The sequence below is a fragment of the Dermacentor silvarum genome, chromosome 8 (assembly GCF_013339745.2).
Source record: "Dermacentor silvarum isolate Dsil-2018 chromosome 8, BIME_Dsil_1.4, whole genome shotgun sequence".
Taxonomy (NCBI): Eukaryota; Metazoa; Arthropoda; class Arachnida; order Ixodida; family Ixodidae; genus Dermacentor; species Dermacentor silvarum.
The window spans coordinates 15,642,013-15,665,612 of NC_051161.1; the positions used below are offsets into that span (position 1 = coordinate 15,642,013).

The following is a 23,600-nucleotide window of genomic DNA, read 5'->3' on the forward strand; positions in this document are numbered from 1 at the left end:
TTCTTTTTTTTAATACCTTGCCAACGTTCTGGGACACACTGTACATATATCACCCGGTAATTCACTTACTTTACACGTTCTCAACAGTTTAACTTGTTAATTGATCAATCGCTAATTAAATAATCATATAAAAAAACAATAGTCCTTATATCAACATAATTTTGCGATACGGCATAAAAGCTGTCATCCCTTTTTTACTTGTTTGGGGCTTAGCAAGCAACAGTCTCACCAAGTATAGAGCTAGAAGGGAGCTCCAAAGCACGTGCAGTGACGTGCTGCAGATCCAGCAGCAATTGTAATACAAGTTTACGTTTACAAACGCGTCAGATGCACCGAGCATGCATTCTGTTTCACTGTAATGGCGACCACAAAGGAATGCAGCTCTGCGGCCCGTCGTCGCATGCTCTGCACGTGATCGAGAACGTCACAGTGAAGGGGTCGCCGCCGGCCGTCTTTGGCTAAGAGGGGCTTTATCTTTGGCACGATACTGCCATCGGCCGCTCGATCAAAAGCCGTGATATTGCAACGCACTCCGAGTTTGTTCTGTCGTTGCTTTATCTTTTTTTAAAGCGAATATATTTTTCTGGCTCTCTCGCCTGCTTTCGCGGTGGTCGGACTTTCTATACGCTGATACAATGGCGCCGATGCAATATTCGCGTGCTCTCGAGCGAGAGTTGAGGGGTGCATATTTAGACTAGCTTCAAAACTAGGACACGAGAGAAGGTCCGAAACAAGGCGCTGACTTTCAACTGGTTTGAGCTCTTTGAGGCGCACGTGCTGTTGCGCGGCAACTTTGGGGTGTCTGGGGGTTTGAGAGAGAAAGTGGTTGCATAGAAGAAAGAGGCGCTATTTTAACGCGAAAACCCGTGTCGCAGAAAATCCGGCGTCAGCTTAAACGCCGGCGTCGTTGCCGGAAATAATCATGCCGAACCACATCATCCCGAACCACCCCGACCGGGCAGGCCCTTCGCGTGACGCGAGGCGTTAGTGATCAAAAATTGTAGTTCTCAAAGTAAGATCCGTCAGAAAAATCGTAAAATACGACTTAACCACAACCTACAGACGTGATAGCGTCGGATTCAAGGAGAGGAGGGGGAGGTGGATGCGCAGTGCGGGCGTGGACGCCGCACGGCGGATGGATGGAGGGAGGGAGAGAATGACATAGCCCCGACCAACGTTACTAGATCCTTTCTAACGTTGGCCCCGACCACATAGAGTTTCTCACTATAACACCTAGAGGGTAAACTGGCGCCACCGTCTATGCGAGTTTCTTAAAGGGCTGCCGTGCCCTCATGGGAATGACGGGATATGTGTCTTCGAGGCTTGTGTTGGCTGGTGCTGTACGAGTCTTCGTCTAAAACGTGGATATGGCTACACAAATAACGCGTTCTTAAAATAAAATTTACATAAAAGGCTTTCATTCACCCATATTACATCCCTCAATAAAATTTACTCACCTACAATGCAGCACCAAGCGAAGAAAAGCAAGAACAGACGACAAGTTGTTCCAAAGCGAGCGAGAATCTTGTCGTCTGCCCTCCAACTTTAGCAGCCATCTGATACTTTTTACGTTTCATAGAATGCTTCATCCAATAGTATGTCCTCAGAATTAAACAAAACATGTTTTTGTGTAATAATAAAGCTAAAGTAGTTTTTCACGTCCTGTTTTAGCAGGAAATTAATCATTGTGACAGACGGAACGGTGCCAGGCGCGTCTTCAAGGCGTTCTGGCTCTCCAAGAATGATGCCAATCCGAATCCACAATATGCCGGCATTCCCATAGAGTTTCTCACTATAACAAGTGTGAAACTCTATGGGCATTCCCTTGCATACCACTAGGGTGCCTCGATGCCCAGCGCCGCTGTCCAGGGTGGAGACAACCCCGCTGGCGCCGCCATATTGAGTCACACGAGCTGAGACTCAGCTACGCTTGCATAAATAGTGTTACTCGCGGCGCACTTCCAAGTGCTTTGCCTTGATGAGGATTTTTTTATCGGTATCGCATCTGCACATCTTTATAACCAATAGCCGTTAACTCGTCGAAGGTCCAAGACGTAAATGTATGGCGCCGGGAACATGCCCCAAGTTGCCTAATTCAATTTACATTTAACATGCCGTGTGTATGTCTGAAATACGCACTATTTTTTTTTTTTTTGCGCTTCGTTGCTTCGTATATAATGTTTGCGACCCCCTGTGTGTGGAAGTTTTTCTTTTTCGCTGTTGTATTTTGGTTTACACGTCACGCCTCCTTTACCGTAGCCAGCCACTCGCGCATGGCGGTTAGTTTCCCTTGCGTTGCGCGTGCTCTTCGCGTTCGTTGCAATTACTTGACGATATCTACGCGCAATTTTGCTTTTTTTTTTTTGCCCACAAAACTGTGTGCTGACAGGATTAAGCTGGTGTAAAAATAACTGCGATGTCAAAATAAGGTTTAGTTAGTGCTGTAGAGAAACATGTAACGTAACTTGTCTGTGTCAATTTTGCGTAGTACACACAAGAAACCAAACGATGCACAAAATACATTTACTTATAATGTCTAGTACAATCAATCATGAAAGAGATATGTACATGAAAAATTTTATGTACTGTGTGGCGCCTGAAGGTTATGTTGAAAGACGAGATAAAAAAAAATTCGCAAGGTAGGCTCGACACACAATTCGGGATAGTGAGAGTTTTTTTTTAATTTATTCATTACATAGGGGGGGGGGGGGGGTTCAAGTGAGTACATCAACCTTATTACACACAATATAAATCGAAAACAAGAATGCAAACAAGAAAACGCAACCGCGGGTAATATTAATCAAGATATCCAGCCAGAATACATCAGCTACCATCGAATACGTCGCATCAGCCAAACACATCGATGGCGAGTACAGAACATTTTATAAATAACCATTGGAACACTAGCTGATAACTACATTGAAAAAATAAACAACACTGCATACATATCGCGTACAAAAACCGTAAATGAAACTAAGACAGTCAAATACAGATTAGCAATGTTTTTCACTTCGAAAATATAGTCCATGATGATGTAAGGCTGTTGACTTTAACAGACGGCGCCCATCCTGTCGATTTCCCTCGTACTGGTCCTCTTCAAAGTGTTTCTAAGTACAAGTAAAACAACAAAAGTGATTATTGATATGAAAAGTTGCCTTGTAAATACAGCTAGAGAACCCATTACAGTGCTTAAAAATAAATTTTCACAGAAGTAATGCTGTATTACCTCGCTTCACACGTTTCGAAGAAATGCACAGGCTACAACAGACACCATGCCAGAAAGCGCCGAAACATTTTGGTCCCATGATGCCCCTTAGCTCTACTACACCTGGGCATACCGTGCACAGGCATTTAAAGACCGTCACAGTACCCACTACGATCGGGAATGAGCACGAATGACCATCGGCTTACGAGCACCACGCTACAAATATATTCGTCTAAAAAATCAGCTATATAACGTAACAACCTGAGATCCGCAAGATATCTGCTGAGAATAGAGAAAATCACAATGCTTCGCTTGCCACGTACACAACAGCCGCTCTCCCCAGAAGAAGCACTGCGTTCTTTAGTCCCAAATAACCAGTAGCGAAAAAAGAAACTGAGAAAAAAAATGTGGTTGATCCCTCTTATATAGGAATCGGTATAGAACACGAAAGTGAAACGTGTCTTCACAGAAGTAGTGTAATGTTTATTGCACATTGATATATAATGTCTATTGGTGTTTTGTGGCTAAAGCGCCCTTAGGCGTTGATGCACCCACGCTGACGCCTGGTGGCACGTCTCCTCCATCACGACTACCAACGTCGATGACCATGAGCAACCGTCGTGCATATGGAAGCTGCACTACGCTGCACACGCTAGCACAACGCGAAAGACGAAGCACGTAACTGACACACCAATACAACGCGCAAGACAAAGCACGTAACTGAATCGTCACCGAGTCAAATCAGCGCGTACAGCGCGTCGTAATTGCAGCCTCCGCGATCAACTTCAGAAGCATTTTCAGAGCTAATTGCGGAGGCCACGCTCCGCTGTGCTGAGTACGGTGAACGCCGGTGGCGTTGGTAGTGCTTCTTGATGCCAGCGTCCCTTCGAATGCTGGCATCGAGGCGTCGTAGTGCTGAGACCACCGAAGCGTTCACTGTCGGTGCGCGTTAGTGTCATAATGCAGTACTTCTCTTTTCTGCTCGTAGGCGGCGGCACCGCCCCGAGCAAGAGCGCGGGTACACGGAGGAGTGTTAGATATATAAAGCGCGTCTGTGTAGCTCTCTGCAAATGCGTTTGTGGCGCAATGGGTTAAACGCTCGGCGATCTATCGTCGCGGACCGAGAGGTCGTGGGTTCGATTTCCAAATTTTGCATGTTTGTGGAACTTATTCTTCTGGTTTCTTTCTTTGTATTATGTTCGTGTACATTGTAAGCTGACGTATTTCCGTGACGGAAATACGTCAGTGAAGTCTTGGTGGACCCCGGCATAAAACACTTTCGTGTTAAAAAAGTTGTCGCAGTTTCACCCGAAAGGCGAAGCATCAATTGCGATAGCAACTTAGTAGAGAGCTATACGGAGTAAGGATAGTAGTTTTATCCGCTGTACAAACTTGGACATGCAGCAGCACCGGCAACACACAGCACCGTTGTCGACGCCGTCGGCGTTTTGCCCGCGTTCGCGCAAAATGCGTGCGGCGTTGGTGACTGTTGCCGGAGCCTCTGATATAAATAGGCACTTGGTGCCGCAGCTAAACGTCGCCTCCCTTCCCTGCCCCCCCCCCCCCCCCCCACGGCCTTTCGTGCGTCAGAAGAAGGCGCGTTAGCTCTACATATATGGTGATTGTAAAGGAGGAAAGAGACGCCTACTTCTGCAGCCCTTAAGGGAGCACGGCACAGAACGCGCGTTTGTTCTCCGCCGTGCGTTCACTCCCCGTGAAAGCGCGCGTCCCTCGCGCCCTTTCACTCGCACATACAGCGTTCGGCGGCGCGCGGCGACGATTTCATCTCCATTGACGTCATACGGAACCTCACGGCGACGGCGACGGCGACGGCAGAAATCTGCTTTGGAGTGTCCATATAATTGCTATCGCAATAAAAAAAGAAAGAAACAAGAGACACACGATGTGTGCTTCCTGTGAAAAAGTAAAATAGGTGGGTTTACATGACGACTTGTAGCTAATGTAAGGCTATTTCGCGGCGAAGCATTTTCGTCAGTTCTTAAAATAAGGGTACTACTCGCATAGACTGCGCTGATCAAAACGGCAAAAGCCTATGCGACGCGCGCTCGCAAACCATACGCTACTCAGACAGCATCGGTGCAGTGCTAACTTAGTTCGTGAGCGAACGTAGGTACGTGAGCGAGGATCAGAGAATACTTTCTTATTTATGAAAAGCACGATGCGATAGTCCAAACTTTCTTGACACTTACCTCGCAAATGTAGGTGCTATCCGTTGCCTTCCAGTGATACCGCTTTACTTGGGCTTCCCATCTCTTCCTTCGCTCTGGGTCCCGGGGGAAGCGTAAACAACGAAGCCCTTTACGCGTCGATCCGGTGCACTTGGGAACACAACAGCCCGTCATGTCGACTCGATGCACTTGACAAGCTTGTCATTCGTGCGGCTGAACACTGTCCAGCAAGTAGAAGCGTCAGCGAAGCATCCGCGCGCACTGTCTCGAACTAAGCACCGGCACCAAGCACTCGCAACCGCTCGCTGTGACTCAAGATGGCGTCGCAGCGAGAAAGCGGCGGCGCGGGTGCGGTCAAAGGATGTCACCACCCTGAACGGCGGCGATGGCATCGAGGCACCCTACATACCACTAAAGCCCCTATATTTATATATAGGGGCTTTACATACCACAGCGCAGCAGCGCCACATTTCCCTCTAGGTTTTATAGTGTGAAACTCTATGCCGACCATAAGCTGCTGCGCATCTAAAATTGCAAAAATCATACTCAAATAAGGAATCTTGTCTGTTAATTGAGTAGAACAATAAAATTCCTTTGGTAAATTTGGTGCAAATTTAAACCTGCGCAGCACTCACGCAGTTTGTCCATTAGCAATGCACAACTTGCTGCCCCAAACCACGGCCGTTTGATAAAAGCGCATAACGCTAATCAAAAGAATGCAACACACAAATGCGATAATATGCCGCGGCCTAACACTCGCAGAGTCCAGTTCACACCACCGTGGTCCAATCTATCTGTCCAATCAGTGGTCCAGCAGGTCCGGTCAGCGCTTCGTCTAGTTAAGGCTCATTCACACTTGGCCGACACGACAGCGATTTTGGTCAGCAGACTGTTGGCGACAGCGTTTTCCTTCCTTTAAACCGTTGGCCACAGCGTTTTCCGTCCTGTAAACTGCTGTCGCCAGCAGTCGGCAGACCGAAATCCGCTGTCGTGTCGGCCTAGTGTGAATGAGACTTTATCAAGTCCGGCGCACGGTCTGCAGTTGGTTCTGGCTAGAGTTCTGGCACGGCTAGCACGGCCATAGAATAAAGAACGAACTCACGGCTGTGCGACCGTGCACCGTGCCTATGCGCGACCGACTTCGACTGGTCCCGCACGGAGGCGCTCGCCGACACCCCTTCACAGGTCTCCTGAAAGGAGGTATTGATGCAACAACCTGGCAACAACGTCGTCGTCGCTTTTATCTAGGCTCTACGGGCTCCGCCTCGCTCCACCGTTTCCACGGTTTCCACAGCTACAACAGCCTGCCACAGCGCTTACTGACGCCTTGCGTCCTTTCCGTTCTTCTTTCACCTCCTCTTTACGTAAATAGCAAGTGTGTTACCGTGTTGTTTGATGCACGTAGCGCTCTTAGACGAAATGTGTTACCCACGGAGCGTGCGTGCATGACATGTGCAATCCTTTCCTGCTCACGTGGTACCCGGTTTGCTTCGGATGTTTGGACCGTCGTTCGCTTATTCCCAGCCCGCCAGCCGTCAGAGAGCTACCTCATGTGGCTGACAGAACCTCCTCGGCACAGCCAGCGCACTCTTTAGAAGGTGAACTTGCCGTTCCAGCTACTGTTCGGTCTCTTGCTTTGCTGCAGTAGCGATTAATGCGATTAGCAACAGCTTTCGTTTTGCAGCTTAAGCGCGAACGGTGTATTTCGCTTGGTTGTGCGATGTCGGCGCCGCGAAAATAGCATCGATTCGGATCTAAGAAACCGTCGTCCATACCAGGAAAATTTACTCATCACGTGACTCACTGTTTTGAGTATGTGTGTCTGAGAGGGAAAAAAAAAAAAAACTTTTTTCGCGCTCTGCCACTTTATGCGTTTTCAGGCTGTTTTGAAAAACGAGCGGACGTTTGATATCAGTTGGCGACCTTTTGCGAGGCTCAGATTGTGAATGCGAGTGTCTTGAAGCTCAATTTCAAGTACAACTCGGCACATCTCAGAATGTTTCGAAACAACCCGTTTCTGTTTGTATGTAATTGTGCGTTGCAGGTTTTTTTTTTTTTTTTTTTCGACTACGCAATCGGGCCCGCAGCGCAGCTTTACCGCAACGCATCTGGGTGGAGCGCTGTTTATAGCGTTCAAACCGGTTCGAACGCACGTTCTTAAGTGCGGTTTTATTTATGAGAGAAACCATACGGCGTATTATCTTTGATGCTTTTACGCAAAGCCGCGGTAAGCGTTGAAGGGTCAGCTTTTTTTTTTTTTTTTTTTTTTTTGTGTGTCAAGAGTGCGTGCTTTTGGCACCGTGGAAACTTGCCGACTCGAGACTATCATAGGACAGCCTCTCAGATATCGCGCCGATAAAAAATAAACACGTTGAAACGCCCAGTACGCTGTAGACTCAACCTTCAAGTAGCATCTTTTCTTGATAGCACCAACCCGTCGATTTTTAGTTTGGAAGCTGACATTACAAGCGTAGTTATTTTCCTTTATAAAAGGAAAAAGAAACCGTGTATAAGCAAAGGCACATCTAAAAAATTCAGCGTAGCAACAGATGAGAATGTACGAAAACGACGCGCGTCGTCGTTAGTTCCTGCGCCGAATTTTCGACAGATTCCTTACATATTCTCTTTTCACACAACAGAATTGCGTCTGTATACTTTTCATTATATTATGGTGCAAAATAATTTGTCCTTATTGTTGGACTTGCCAACATTTTTTGATTGAATATTGTGCTAAGAAGAAAACATTTATTTCTGGTTATGCTTTGTCCGCATCGCCAGTTGTGCTAAGAAATCTCCAAAGAAAAATTCTGATTAATATATTCAGCAAATTGTTGCTGTAACGGAAGATAACCTAACAAGTTATCCAATATACTGTGATTATGGCCTGATCTTTCAGCAACTGCGCTCTCTCATGACACATCACAGTTAAGTGAATATGGCATATATTATCATATTGCCATATACGAGGTCTGTTAGAAAAGTATCCGACCTTATTTATTTTTTTTAATTTTTCTTGCGACCACCTGATGGATATGAAACAAGCACGCTTGCATCAGCCGACCTTGAACCTTCTTGCGCATGCACAAATTTTTTTCCTTCCTGTCGAGCGTCAGTCGCTGGGACGCAGCGTTTGAGTGAGGTAGTGCGCAGTGCTCTCGTCGGTTTTTTTATTGCAAGGAAAATGACGGAGCGACTGGAGCAGCGCTACTGCATCAAATTTTGCCAGAAACTGGGCGACAGTTAAGTGGAAACCATTCGGAAGATTCAGACGGCTTTCGGTGACGATGGTATGAGTAGAACACAGATTAAGGAGTGGTACAATGGGTTTAAAGACGGCCGCACATCGGTGGAGAGCAAGCCACGCTCCGGTCAGCCATCAACATGCCGAAATGACCAGGTCATTGCCGAAGTGAACGCTGTGGTGATGCGGTACCGTTGTGTGACTATCCGAGAAATTGCGGAAGAGGTGGGCATCAGCACTAATTCTGCACATTCAATTATGACCAAAGATTTGGCCATGAAGAGAGTTGCGGTGAAATTCGTGCGGAAGATGCTCACGATGGAGCAAAAGCAACTTCGTGTTGAAGTCTCACAGAACATGCTGGATTCCACAAACAGTGACCCCGACTTCATGAACACCATATATATCACTGGTGATGAGTCTTGGGTGTACAGGTACGACCCGGAAACCAAATCCCAGTCGTCGCAGTGGAAGCATTCCACGTCACCAAGACCAAAGAAGGCCCGCCAAGTGCGCAGTAACGTCAAAGTGATGCTGACTGCTTTCTTTGACTCCCACGGTGTGGTACACCACGAGTACGTACCACATGGTCAAAAAATTGCCAAAGAGTACTACATGGATGTCCTCCGTCGCCCACGTGATGCTGTGCGGCGCAAGAAACCGGAGTTGTGGTCAACAGGAAATTGGCGCATCCATCATGACAATGCTCCTGCACATTCCTCACACTTGATTCAGACTTTTTTGGCAAAAAACCAGGCTCTTGTAGTTCAACAGGCTCCTTACTCTCCTGATATGGCCACTGCGACTTCTGGCTGTTTCCCAAAATCAAGAGGCCATTGAAAGGAGCGCGATTTCAGACAAGAGAGGACATTACGGCTGCAACGACAGCTGAGCTAAACACCATTCCGAAAGAGGGCTTTCTCGGAATGCTTCCAACAATGGCAGTACGGCTGGGAGAAGTGTGTGAAGTCCCAAGGAGACTACTTTGAGGGTGATTAGGTTTCCAACGCTCCAGTTATGCCATTTTTTTTTCTTCGGCCAAAGGTCGGATACTTTTCTAACAGACCTCGTATATTTATGTATTGTGTTGTCGTGCCATGCTCTACCATCCTTGTCTCAAGGACCTGTAACATGAAACCAGATGCTGCTTTACTGCACAATATTTAATGCCATCCTAAGAGAGCAAATCACATTAATGAAGAACTTGAAAAATGTTGTGCAATATAAACTGTTCGAGAACATGGCGAGTAATTTAATCATTCGGGCACTATCAGATAGAATCACCTGGAAATTGAAGGCAGTTGTTTCTTCTGAGAGGTTTAAGAGACAGCTGTGCAAGTGGCATGAGGTATGATATGGTTGAGTGAAAGGTAGGAAGACCTGCAGATAGACGTATAGAATGGGAAGCACAGTGATAAGTTTATGCTAGCTAGTCTAGCAGACAATTCACCAGTTGCTAAGATATTGCTGAACAGACTCTGAGCTGATGAGAGAGAACATGAGTGCATGACCTGTTCTTTTCTTTTTTACTTTGCATAGGAGCGCTGTGTGTATGAAGAATCAATGCAGCTTTACATTTTAAAGAATAGTTGTGGCACCCTTCTGCCTCTAGTTGAAATGCAACTGATGACATGACCAGAAAACTAACCTTGACAATATTGAACAGCGCTGGACAAAGCATCAGATTGCTGCAACTGCAAGAGGCAGTTCACTGTTGTTACACGACTTTAATGCATAAAGGATCAATGCTAATAGGTATTCTGCTTCTGGTTGACAGTTTTCCTTTCTGTGCGTGTGTGCACATAAATGTCTAGGCGCAATTCTAAGGCAAAAGCTGTTCAATCTAATAGTTGTCAAGCAACCATTCATCGCTTCACAGGTTGTTCACTCAACTTATAACGTCTATGTCCTTCGAGAAGGAAAGCTGTGCAATAACTGGACATCCTGTTGAGGCCATAACTGAGAACCAGTAGCACACCCAGGATCTCTGCCTGGGGGGGTAAATTTTTGTGGGGGGGGGGGGAGCAAGCACTTTTCATAGTATGCAATTTCCTTGCTTTAGCCAGAGGAATCCAACAGCAAATAAAATGCTTAATAATTATAATAATGACACCAAGGATGATGACAATGTTTTTCTTCGGCATTTTACGGAAAGTAATTTAAGAGTGAATGAATAATACAAGGCAGTGAAAGAGTGTTTTTGTTAATCAGAAAAATTCGGCCTCAAGCCACCTCCTGAATTGTAATGACAATGTGAACAAAGCGCTGAAGGTACACGTTGGACTGGTGGGGCTGGACGCGTATGGGGAGGGGGTTAACTCGGCCTCAGGAGGGGGGGGGGTTACAGCACCCGAACCCCCCCCCCCCCCCTGTCGGTGCGCCACTGCTAAGAACATTTTATAATAATTTCACTGTACAGGGGTAAGATTTAGTCACCTTGTACGTCAGTGGCATCCTACAACCCAGGTGGCAAGTGAAATGATGAAAATTTGAAATGATAATGCCACTTATCATTAAAACTTGTTATTAAGATGGCTTGCTGAAGACAGGAGTAATATTAAGCTCTTGCACAGTACTTAAGTGATTGTGCAGCAAGAAAGCAGTCATGAAGAAGGGTTTGTCCTTGTATTATAGTCGGCACTTTCCAAAAATATGTCTTGTGTGTAAAGTGCTCGCTGCAGCTCCACTTCAATACAGCGAGCATTGTCTTTGGCTATGTTGCAGGATAACACACTTACATGGCATGCAAAGCTGGTTTTTCACTTGCCCCTTTGAGATGTGCTGGAGAAGATAAAATTCTTGTCATAGATAGCTTGCCATCACATGTTTTGCTCCTCAGCTTAGAATACAAGGGGCCTTATCTTTTTGCATGCATGAATAATCTCATAGTATGTAATTTTAGCATAGCATTAATGCACCAATGTAAACATCCTGAATTGACTGAGGACTTGCCAAAAACAGCAGTAATAGTGGCAATATCTTGAGATGCTGTGAAAAACTATGCATGCTAGACTGTTAAAAAGTGATACAAACGTACTAGAAATGAGATGCCAGAAAATTTACAAAATTAGCTTCGTCGTTATTGTGATGCTGCTGACATGTTTATACGAGCAGTTAAGTGGAATACAGATGGTCATGTGAAATAAATTCATATGTGCTGTGGTAAAAGACAGTGTCATACGATGTCACCGTCAGCATTGTTCCTCACATCTACATGTTCTAGTACAAATCTGCCATAGTAAGTCTCTGCTGTGGTAAAGCTGTCTATACTATGTGTAAAAGAGGTTTTCAGTAACATCATTTTTTTTTTTTTTTGGAATGGTACCTCTGTTTTGTGTTGACATCTGTTAGTGGGACATTAAAATGCACCTTAGCATCTGTAGCACACAACCATCTCTTGGGTGCCCTGCTTCGGCAAAATTTCGCCGAAATATTCTTTTACCGTATGGTTGCACTCCAATACCCAGGCACACAGACTGCTTATGAACATGAAAGAATGCACTCTCTTTTCATTGTATCATCTAGTGCTATTAGAAGTGGCATGTTTTTGATAACAGCGAACACAATGCGTATTAGAAGAAAGGGTCCATCGCAAGAATACTTGATAGTACACTGAGGGAATTTTAAGTGACTGGAGGGAAAGAATGCCACGTGAATTAACACCACTTATGCTTGGGGCTGAAATTTTTTTATTGGTTTGGGGGGCCACAGACTCACTGTATACAAGTTATTAAGTAACACGCAGTAGGGTGAAATAATTATCTTTCTTGCCCCATGCAGTATGACAGGACATTGCAACAGCATTATCATATCTAACAGGTTGTTCAGTGCATTTGTAAAGCAATTTGAACCTCATTTATCTGTTCATCAGTGTTCAGAATTTAATGATGCCAGCTGCATGTCACATTTAAAATTTTTTATTAAATGCTGGTATTTTACGTGTCAAAACCACAACATGATTATGGGGCACGACATAGTGGGTGGCTCCAGGTTAATTTTGATCCCTTGAGAATGTGTACCTAAATCTAAGTACAAGAGCGTTTTTCATTCCACCCCCATTGGAATAGAGCTGCTGTGGCCGAGATTGTACCCACAACCTTGAGCTCAGCAGCGCAATGCCAAAGTCACTGAACTACTGTGGTGGTTCCCTGCTTCACTTTCTGAGGCACTCTCATTGGGTATTTCACTCTGTGCAGTTGATAATTTCAGTAGCATCTGTTTGTTTTTTCAGTTGATTTGTTGGAAGGTGACAATTTTCTCAGGAATTCAGCATGTAGGCTACTGAAGGATCACAATTCCGCACCAAAATTGTCCCAAGTTAAGACAGTTACACTTTCAAGGCTATGGCGTATATGCATTAACATTCCATTGAAGTAAAGAGAAGGACAGCTACAGCTATTAGTTCAGCTGCTAGAGTGCTCTGCATGGCATGCCTGGCCGGTAGGTCTGTTTTATAGGTTCAACACATATTTCATCTTTAATACTGCTACAGCAGCTAAGGGCTCTCTCCATTGAGCAGAAAGTGGTTTGCTCTAACCATCTCTCTGTTCCATTATGTTACAGAGTGTGGTGTCGTGCCATGATCCACGCATTAGTTAACATACAATAGAGGCACCATATGCAACATTTCATTGCAACAACAGTTAAGATCTCCAAACAGGGTCTATTCCATGCCATTAGAGCGTGCTTTGTTTTTCTGTGTTTGTCATCATGTTATATTCGTGCTGTCATCGTCTCATCAGTGTCAAACATTGCATGCAACATTTTTACTGTGACAGCATTTAAGAGCTCAAAACAGGGATTACTCTTACCATCCATTCCTTTAATGCAAAAGCATTATATGGCTCATGAGGCAGAAAATCCGGCGTAGTTGGTGTTGGCATGACCACGATGGTCAAAAAAGTCAAGTGAGCCCAAATGAGCCAATCGAGGCAGTTGATAACGTCAATTAAGGCGAAGTTGATTAACACAGAGTGAATTAAGGCAGGTTTAATTAAGATAGTGTTCATTACCACACGACCATTGGGGGGAGTCGAACCCACGACTGTAGGTGTTAAGTGAAGTTAATTAAGGCACATTTAATTTATATATAGTTAATGCAATCGAGCACACATCTGTTGGTGAGGCAAAGTTATGAAGGTACAGTTAATTAAGGTAGAGTTAATTAATGCACATGTATAATTAAGATTGATTTCATTACGGCACTCGAACCTGCGACCATTAGTGGGAGTCGAACCCACATCCTTTGGTGTTAAGGCACAGTTAAGATAGAGTTAATTAAGGCACTTGGAACCCACTACCTTTGGTGGGAGTCAAACCCTCGACCTTTGGTGGTCGCAATGATTTCAATTTCATATTCATATTACTAAGTGTCCTTTAAATTTTTATGCTATGGCATGTGTTGCTGTGCCGTCCTCATGCTGCCACCATCATCATCATGTTGTACTCGTGCTTCCTCCACTGTCATTGTTATTGTGTTATTAGCATGCTTACAGTTTGGAAATTAGCATTGGATTATAAATGCATTATGCATTTTTCGTGGCAATGGACTGAGTTTGAGGGAGTCACTGCTGTCGCAGGAAAAGAGTTCAGAGCTGGATTAATCACTGAAATGTGGTTATTTATTTCCATGCAGTTTACAGTCTAGAAATATTAAGTGCAACCTTACCTGAGCTTTTCTTGTTGTTCATACAATCTGCCTGTTTTATTTTGCTCACATTGTATGCCTCCCTAGGTGCGTGTTCTCACCTTTTCTAGTGTCCTCGATCATACTATCATATAATTCCTGAACTTTAGTGGTCACAAACATTGATGAGTGTTGGCAGTTTGTCTGTTATACTGCCAGCTTTTTTGCCAGGCAGCACAATTCTGCTAATTCAGCAGATTATTGATAGAGGCAGACATTACACATGCAGCAAATTACAATACACAATTAGATAACTGATAAATGAAATTATCATTATGATTTAATACTTAAAAGCACATATTGTGACTGGAATTGAAGTGAGAGAGGACTCTAGGCATGTTCGCATAGCAAAATTCCTAAATTAGCTTGTGTTTCAAGGTATCCATTCATAAACTATAGCGCAGTGGGAAGAGACTACAATTTTCATTGAAATACCTTCACATTCGGCATATAATTTTGCCTAAAGGCTTCCTTGTGCATTGTGTGAATTGACTGTGGAACATCAGTGCATTTATTTCGGGGAATATTTAAGGGAAGAGATCTTGAAAGTGGTGCCAGTCTCGGCTCCTTCAAAAGGGATACTATATCATGAACACTGGGCAGCTTCACTGCTGCAGTTGCAAAATTAGCCCTGATGTCATTAACAGCCTAATAAGTGGAACTTTGAGAATTAGTAATTGCAATTTCTGACTCAGAGTGGAAGCAAAGTTGCGCTCCATAAATTATCCAGCTGAAGAGGTGGGCTTTCACCATCTGCCACATGCAATTCTTTGGAAATGTTCTCAAAATAAATTATAGAATTGCACGATGTACTTGTGAGGTCTAGTCTGTGCTGTATACAGGAAATTACTAGCACTTGTTTGTATTGTACTACACTGAAGGTGAGCCTTTAGTCTGCAGAACTATTTGGCCTATATGGTGTAGGCAGTTAGCATTCCATGAGAACAAACATTGTGGTAATGTCCTTGTTTTTTTTGTTTTTTTTCCACGAGAAAGATGTCGAGACAGCTAATCCATTGACTCTTTATTTTGCATTAAAGCATTGCCGTCCTTCCTTATTTACAGGGACCCTGAAGCAGGGGACGGAAGTGCAGAGGAGAGTGAGCAGTTAGTAGAGACCATCTGCCACGGAGGCTCAACAATACACGAAGCCATGCTCAAAGAGGAGAAAGTTGAGCTGACCAGCATCTTCGGGGCATACGGTCCGTTCCAAAGGATCGTGTTCCTCTTTGCCGTCACAATCAGCATGTTTGGTGCATACCACAATCTCATTATCACCGCTGTGGCACCCAAGATTGATCACTGGTGTGCAAGGCCTGCTGGCCATGGCTTTGAGAACATGACGGACGAGGAGTGGAAGGAGCTGGCAATTCCTAAGGAGACAAGACAAGGTGTTGAGCACTACAGCCAGTGCCAGAGGTACGATTTTGAAACCAATACCACGGTGAGCTGCAACTCCTGGGAGTATGACCGTTCTTTTTACAAGAACACCATTGTTGATCAGGTGAGCATCTTGCTTGAAAAGCAACTAGTTCACAGAAGGGGGCAGCAGTTAGAAAGGTTTGGTTTCAATGGAGCAAGAAGTGCACTGGCAGAAGAAACTTCCCATTTGTACAGTACAACAGAAAAGTATGTGCACAAGTTAACAGCAATCGGAGCAGTAAGATTTCCGTATGCTGATAATAAGAGTGGCGGACTGTTTCCACGCCTAACACTCGAGGGTAGTCCAGTAAACAATTGCAGCTTCAAAGAGATCATTTTTTGCTTGTACAGCTGGTCAGCGTACCCAAAAATGAGATGAAAAGATTGTGATATAGAGTCATGATTGCTTGATAAATGCCAACCTCCCCTGTGCTGCAAACATAAGAGCACAACATCCTTGCTACTAGCCTATTTCTGCACAGCAGTGCTGTGTATTTCAATTTCACTGCTCTGGCCACTGGTCACTTGTGCCAATCTTTTTCCATTGTACTTTTGCAAGCAGGCAACAAGATAATGTCACACAATCGAGAGAAAGACAAACGTTTGGGCGAGAGGGGGGGGGGAAGCATAGAAGCAAGTTTGTAGGTAGGCTACTACTGGGATGAAAAACATGCTTGGTGGTCATAGCAGCCATAGCAGTGGTCTGATAAAGGGAGAAGTGTCCTCAGCCACTAGGTAGTGCAAGAGGTCTTGACTTCTCTAGTTTTTTTAGCATTTGTGACGTTATCCGGTCATTATCCGGTTCTTATAATATAGCTTTGCTTTGTATTAGCTGCAGCTCTTCAATTGGCTTTGACTTCATTTCATCTGCCAGAGGGCTCCTGTACTGTAATTTTGTGCAGTATGTATGTTAAAGCTACCCATCATTGCACCTGTTGCAACATGTCTGCTATAATATCCAAACCCCTCTTTCATACAAAGCTGCAGAGCTCAGTCTTGGAAATGCTGATACTTGTAAGTTACGCGGGTACCGCTAGCAGTAAAGTATGATTGCTGAAAACAAGAAAATGTGCCACTTTCAACCCAGTAGCATCTTTGTCCTTGCACATTTAGGTAACAATAACTTAAACGTGTTTGTTACCCCATATTTGTTGATTTAAGCAACAGCTGCACACCCATATTAGACTGTTTATGGCAGAAGCGGGCACATAGTTCTTGCATATTGTGCATATTAGTGCAGAGACGGCCAAACTGCACCTTGCAAGCCACATTTGGTTCTTCTTTTGTCTGCTTATGGCTTGCCGCGGCTTGCCGCCGGCTTTTCTGCCACAATGTTTAGTGATCTAAATACTACTAGGTGTTTCTGTGAAGAAGATAACCAATTTTTAAAATATCGCTTGTGGCAGATAGCACATTTCTTGTCCTTGAGCTGGCCTACTTGAAGAGGCAGAGACAAACTGTAGCTGGTGAGACTGCAAGGCATATCCACATAAAAAGAATTCTGTGGATGACACCATTTTCGAGATATGTCATCACAGTTGTGATAAAACTGCAATGTCGTTCCACTTACTTTTTTTTTTACAAAATGCCGTTTTGTGTATTGAAGCACAAAAGTAACCGGACTGCCAATGTATTTCTTCGGGAAATAATATCGGGAATTAAGTTCAGGAAATAATATCTCGAAACTGTTGTCATCTTGAGAATTCATTCCAAGAGGATCCGCCTTGCGAACTCCCCGGCTACAATTTGTAGTGTGCAATATTTTCCATAAGGTAATTAGTTAAAAAATTAATTTGTGCATTTTTGTTAATTGGTTGATTATGCATTTTGATTTCTCATGCTAGTTATGTCAGCTTCGTTGAGTAGACCAGCTCAAGGACTAGAACTGTGTTATCTACCACAGACGATCTTTAAAGATTGCCTTCACACAGAATCGCCTGGTATACATAATGTCGCGCCAGCTTTTGCTGAACTAAGTAGGGTTCTCAAACTTATGCATCTGCTTGTCTCACTAACTAGATCGGTGTTTCTTAGTAGTGAGGGTAAGAAGCTACAATGCAGTATATGACAATAATGTTTGAAGCTTCCATGTTTTGTTGTGACTGTAGAACAATATGGCGAGCTCTGTTGGGCTAAAAGAGTCAACTATACACGTTTTCATCAAGGACGGTTAAGTACCACCAACCTACCTTCCTCCTCCACACTCTCCCCTCAGCTTCCTGCGTCAAGCGGAACTTACGTAGTCCCAGCTTCTAGTTTTAAGCAGAACCAACATCACTGCTGCGTAGAGGTGCAAGCATGCAACAAGCAAAAATTCGGGAAGTGGAATAACTGGAAACGGAAACCCCAGAAGGCGGAACTTGTTTGAGCGACAAATCGGGGAACAGTGACACATATCAGAGGTTGGCGCTATTTAGCAAAAGTGGTGGTGGCACGTGGATGGAGGGGCTTTATGTTGTGCTATCTCTTTGAATATGTCTGTCTGGCCATCCCTGCACTAGTGTCATGACAGCAACTGATGAATTGGCATTGTGGTGTGTGTTGTGTACAGAGCATGAAGAGAGTATAAGACCGTGGCTTGAGACAGCGTGGTAATGCAGTTTTGTTGCTGCTCCAATAGTGTGCTTGGGATAAAAGCACAACACATAAATGAAATGTAAGCAAAAGACTTGATACTGTACTCACAACAGAAAATTTTATGACGAACACATGCAGTAACCCTCGTTAATCGAACTCTGATATCTCAGTATATCGGTTGTGTCGAAATATTTTTCCAGTCATGGTGTCAAACCGTGTGCTTTTCCCCTCTTGTCTCAAAAGGTTCTTGCGCTGGTCTCCGGATATCCCAAAAACTCGACTTTGAAAATACCAGGAAAAAAGCAACAGGGCAGCGTCGGCAGCGTAGAGTTTCTCACTATATATCCTAGAGGGAAAACTGGCGCTGCTGCGCTGTGGTGTCCATGGGAATGCCGGTATATTGTGACTTCGGATTGGCATCGTTCTCGGAGAGCCAGAAAGCCTTGAAGATGCGTCTGGCTAGCACCGTTCCGTCTGTCACAACGATTTATTTTCTGCTAAAACAGCACGTAAAAAGCTTTTTAGCTTTATTATTACACAAAAACATGATTTTTTTTTGTTTTTTTTTTGAGGACTTACTATTGCACGTACAGTTATATGAAACGTAAAAAGTATCAGCTGGCCTTATATGAAATGTAAAAAGTATCAGCTGGCCGCTAAAGTTGGAGGGCAGACGACAAGATTCTTGCTCGCTTTGAAACAACTTGTCTTCTGTTCTTGCCTTTCTTCGCTTGATTCTGCATTGTAGGTGAGTAAACATTGAGACATGTAATAGGGGTGAATGAAAGCCTTTTATGTATATTTTATTTTAAGAACACGTTATTTGTGTAGCCATATCCATGCTTTAGACGAAGCTTCGTACAACACCAGCCAACACAAGCCTCGCAGACACATATCCCGCCATTCCCATGACGGCACATCGCCCTTTAAGAAACTCGCATAGACGGTGGCGCCAGATTACCCTCTAGGTGTTATAGTGAGAAACTCTATGGTCGGCAGCATCGCTTGCACTCGCTTTTCACACGGTGGCAGCTCGCTAGTCGAGACAGACTCCACGTCGGGCTGTGCTCCCCGCTTTCTCTCCCCCCGTCTGTCTATCATTGCTCGCGCGTACTTGCTCAGCTGCTCACTGCCACCTTGTTGTGGCCTCACGCAGCAGTGTTGAGGCTGCTGGTGTTGCTTAGTGGCTATGGTGTTGGCCAGCTAAGCACGGGGTCGCGGGATCATATCCCGACCACGTTGGCCACATTCCAATGGGGGCGAAATGCAAATACACCCGTGTACTTATATTTAGGTGCACATTAAATAACCCCAGGTGGTCCAAATTATTCCATAGTCCCCCACTACAGCGTGCCTCATAATCAGATTGTGGTTTTGGCACATAAAACTCTACAATTTATTTTGTTATTTTTTAAGTCTGGGAGTCGGTCTTTTTTTTTCCCTCTCATTTAGGATGCTGTCAGGAACGCATAATTGGAGTCACAGCCTTTAATCATGACCTTGAGCACGATGGTCAGCACTTGTAAGCAGGCGCGATCAGCGCACATGCTGCTCAAAAAAAATAAAAAATGCCAGCATACAAGCTGACAGTGTTTCAGTGAGATCATAGTTTGATAAGGACGCTCGCTTCATGATTATGCGACAATGAGGCATAAATTCTGTGTCATTCGTTAGCATCTTACTAAAGCCATGACAATTGCGCTGTTCCACAGTTCAGTTTTGGTTTTGAAAGTAAAATTGTCCATAATTTATTACGCTACAGAAAGTATCAGGGCCAGCCATTTGGATGTCTGGAATTGGTTATGCTCGGATGACTGGCTTCAAACGCATGCTTTCCTGTTCTTGTTAATGTGGAAGGCTGTGATAAGACATCCACACATTGTTGCGCTTTTATCCCAAATATGCAACCATACCAACTTGTCCAACTGACACTATTATAGTGTAGGACGTTTTACGGCAAAAGCTGTGTAGGGGAGTTCCACAATGATTTTCGTACGGTGGAAGTAATGCATGGCAAGTTGATTGCTATCCAGGGTGCACAGGTGCATTGCAGAGAGCAGAGAAAGCACAACATACAGAAGCATGGGCCTGACGTACCACAGAGTGTATAAGCGCTAAACTTCGGTATAGTGAAGCATTTGACTTGAGCTTAGCAAAGGAATTTCACCAGATATAGTGAAACATTTGCAAAGTCTTTGGTAGATTTATGGCAGTGGCAAACGAGACACCTAGGACTTCTGAAAGGTTTGAGAACTCCCTTATATGGCTTCACCGTCTTTGATGTACAAGTTGCTCGGATTGGCATACATTTATTTTGTGCAGGCTTTTTCTCTTTCTTGTAAGTCAGCGTAGAACACATTGCATTTTGCACAAAAAGATAGGTTGTTAATGTCTCTTGTTTTTCAGTAGTAGTTTGAACCCCTTTCCGCCCCATTCAGCACCTTTTGCGTGAGTGTCTTAACTTCAAGTTGATGTTCCTTATCATGTGCAGTGGAGGAAGGTGTTTGCTGTTGCTTCATTTTCTTTACCTTTCCACATAGTGTAGTATTTAGATTTTAAGAATTGCCATGCTTTTGCAATGTGAGGCATGTAGCAGCATTTTTTTTCTTCTCTTCATTTAACACGCATTTCCCAAGTCATCTACATTAAGTTATTGAAAGTCTCATTGTGAGAGGATCATTACTTATGCTATAGATGTTTTAGCAATCTCGCAACAATAGTGTGATGCGGTGCATGATTCTGGCTGTTGCATGGTATAACCTCACCACTTTATCTATGAAAGAGCACATGGCAGTTCATCTGCCTTATTGCCAAGTAAAATACTTTCTCAGTTCGTTTCCTTTGCTGCATGCTGTAAATCTGGGTTCTTTCTGTTTTGTACCTTTAGTTCATGCTTGCATAAGGTTGCATAAGGTACTATCGACCAAAAAGTTTACGGACCAAGGGATCTGACAAAAAGCTGAATATCTCCGCAGCCTGGTATTCCCATTTCCAGCCTCTACTGGTATATGCAAACAACATTGGGATGTACGGTTTTACTGGCTACTATTGAAGGCTGCTCGGATATTTAATGTTTTCTGAGATCCCGTGGTCCGTAAACTTTTTTGGTCGATAGTACATGCTGCACTGACAATCGCTTGCGACTTCAGTGCTGCATAAAATTTTTACATCACTCATACATACTAAGTACGTATGAGTGATGGCAGAGTGTGCCTTTAGCTAGGTGTGTGAAAGTTGTACTGGTATGTTTCATGTCAAACGTATGCAGATGACTTTCAGTGTGAGGGAACCAGGCATGAAAGAATTCCATCTGGTTCATGTGGCACTCACCCTATCACCTTTCGTAGCAGTCGATCTCAAACAGGGACTGGAAGGTATTTGAGAAGTTTACAGAGCCATCACTGCTAAGGAAGCTTTGTCCCTTTATAACTGGATTAAAAAGCCACTGTTACTCAGTAAATCATAGTCATGTAGTATCACTAAAGCCATTTCATCCACACACCATCACCACATCTGCAAAGCAGCGCCAACCCTTGAAGTTGGTGGTACTTAATGTGGTCGGCAAAAACCTGCATCCAGTGGCTTTAGTGATTGTGATTCTCTTACTGTCATTTGAATACCCAGTATGGCAATGCAATGAAAACATACTTTGAGTGAACTACAAAGAAGTTTTCTCAGGTTGATCCTTCATGTGCATCAGTAAAACAGGTATGATTCACGGTCAGAGTTAACTGCTGTGCCTGTCTCTTTAGAATTGGTCAGCCACACCACCCCTGACTCTAGATTTGCACAGGTTTTTCTGGTAGTTATCTGTTGCATTTATTCTATAGAACCACTCAAGTTTGCACAGGAACGGGAAGTGCTGTAGCAATGCTGCTACACACAACTGCTTAGCATGTGTGAATGTTGACCCGCATGCATCTTACAGATGCCATGGGTGCCTGTTGTGAGTATTTGCTTGACAGCACTATAGTGATGTGCACTGCTGCATTGTAGGCATGCTCTGGAGCACAGCTGTCCTGCATATCTCTGCTGGCTGGCACTGTGCTTCCATGTGTTCTCTTTGTGAAAATGCATGTCGTGGCGATGGTATCATGCAGTGGGATCTCGTGTGTTCAAGCAGCTGGCTTATCTCTCTCAGCCAATCTGTGTACATGGCAGGCTACATGACATCCATGATCATTTTTGGACAACTCTCTGACAGGTGAAGAACCTACCTTGCCTTGTGTCTTGTAAATGTTAAGTGTTTTACTTACTGAAGGCTTGGGGAATGGTTCAAGGTGTTTCTTTGACGAGCACATTAATTGCAGCTTATAAATGCTACAGGAATGTAACCCTTCTCAGGTGCATGTTTAGTTTCTCAGCATGTGCAGTTTTCATCAATTTTGCCCGCAAGAACAGAGTATACTTTGCTTGAAGTATATCTTTAAAGCGACCTGTCTGCTGATTTTGCTCTGATGAAACCACTAGAATTACGATATCAGAGATACACAGTCCTAACTCCAAAGGCCTTCTGTGCTTCCATCCAAAGATGTAAGTTACTTTTCCTTGATTAACCATAGCTGGAGTGCAGATTTCTTTCTTCGTCTTTGAACTGTTGTGATGTATGATGAATGAGCAGCAATGTTGGCTTGGCATTCTGCTTATCTGCTTCAGATCAGAGGCATGCAAGAGGTATAAAGCTGATGTAGTAATTTGCCAAGCAGCAACGTCGATAAGCTCCTCATTACTGTGCTGTGCTGGGCACAGTTATTTTTGTATAGCTTCAGCAGCGAAATGTAGCTACCTTCACCTGCTGACTTGTGCTAAATTTTTGTATTTGTTGCTTTAGCACTAGGTGCTTTGTTGTTCTGCTAGGAGGCTAAAGATGTGCTCAAAGTATTTTGCGGGACATTTGATAACCGTGTACACACATTAAGTGCTTTTGCTACTTTAGCATGACCTTGTTTTCTTGCTTTCTTTGCCCCGATTCTTCTGAATTGAAAATCTCTTGTTTTGAGGTTCGTCATTCTGTTCCTGACAACATGCGTGTGGACATACCGGCGAGTCACTTTTAGACAAAATGCATGACCTGGTGTCTGACACTTTTGCAGGGTGGGAAGACGCACAGTGATCTGCATTGCCCTTTCCATTCTGCTCGCTGCTGGCTTCTCAACACTCCTTTCCCGGAGCTTCATCGCCTTCATTTCCCTGCGCTATTTCGTCTCGCTTGGTGTTTCTGGAGTGGGCGCCACCTCGTTCGTTCTGTGTAAGTGTGCCAGCATGTTGTGGCTTGATTGT

General features: G+C 44.2%; 1 protein-coding gene and 1 pseudogene across 6 annotated transcripts in view; both read left to right on the plus strand.

The window, feature by feature from the left end:
- LOC119460670 (organic cation transporter protein-like) overlaps positions 1–23,600 on the plus strand; it is a 113,345-nt gene that overhangs the window by 61,713 nt on the left and 28,032 nt on the right. For 4 of the 6 annotated variants that reach the window (XM_037721711.2, XM_037721712.2, XM_037721716.2 and 1 more), the window contains exons 2-4: positions 15,387–15,825; positions 22,421–22,524; positions 23,414–23,568. In XM_037721711.2, coding sequence (XP_037577639.1) covers positions 15,387–15,825; positions 22,421–22,524; positions 23,414–23,568 — 698 coding nt within the window. Of the gene's footprint in view, positions 1–6,601; positions 6,993–15,386; positions 15,826–22,420; positions 22,525–23,413; positions 23,569–23,600 lie in introns of those variants that run through there. The other 2 variants (XM_037721715.2, XM_037721713.2) reach the window with 2 other exon arrangements.
- LOC125947806 (protein GVQW3-like) lies at positions 8,283–10,030 on the plus strand (annotated as a pseudogene).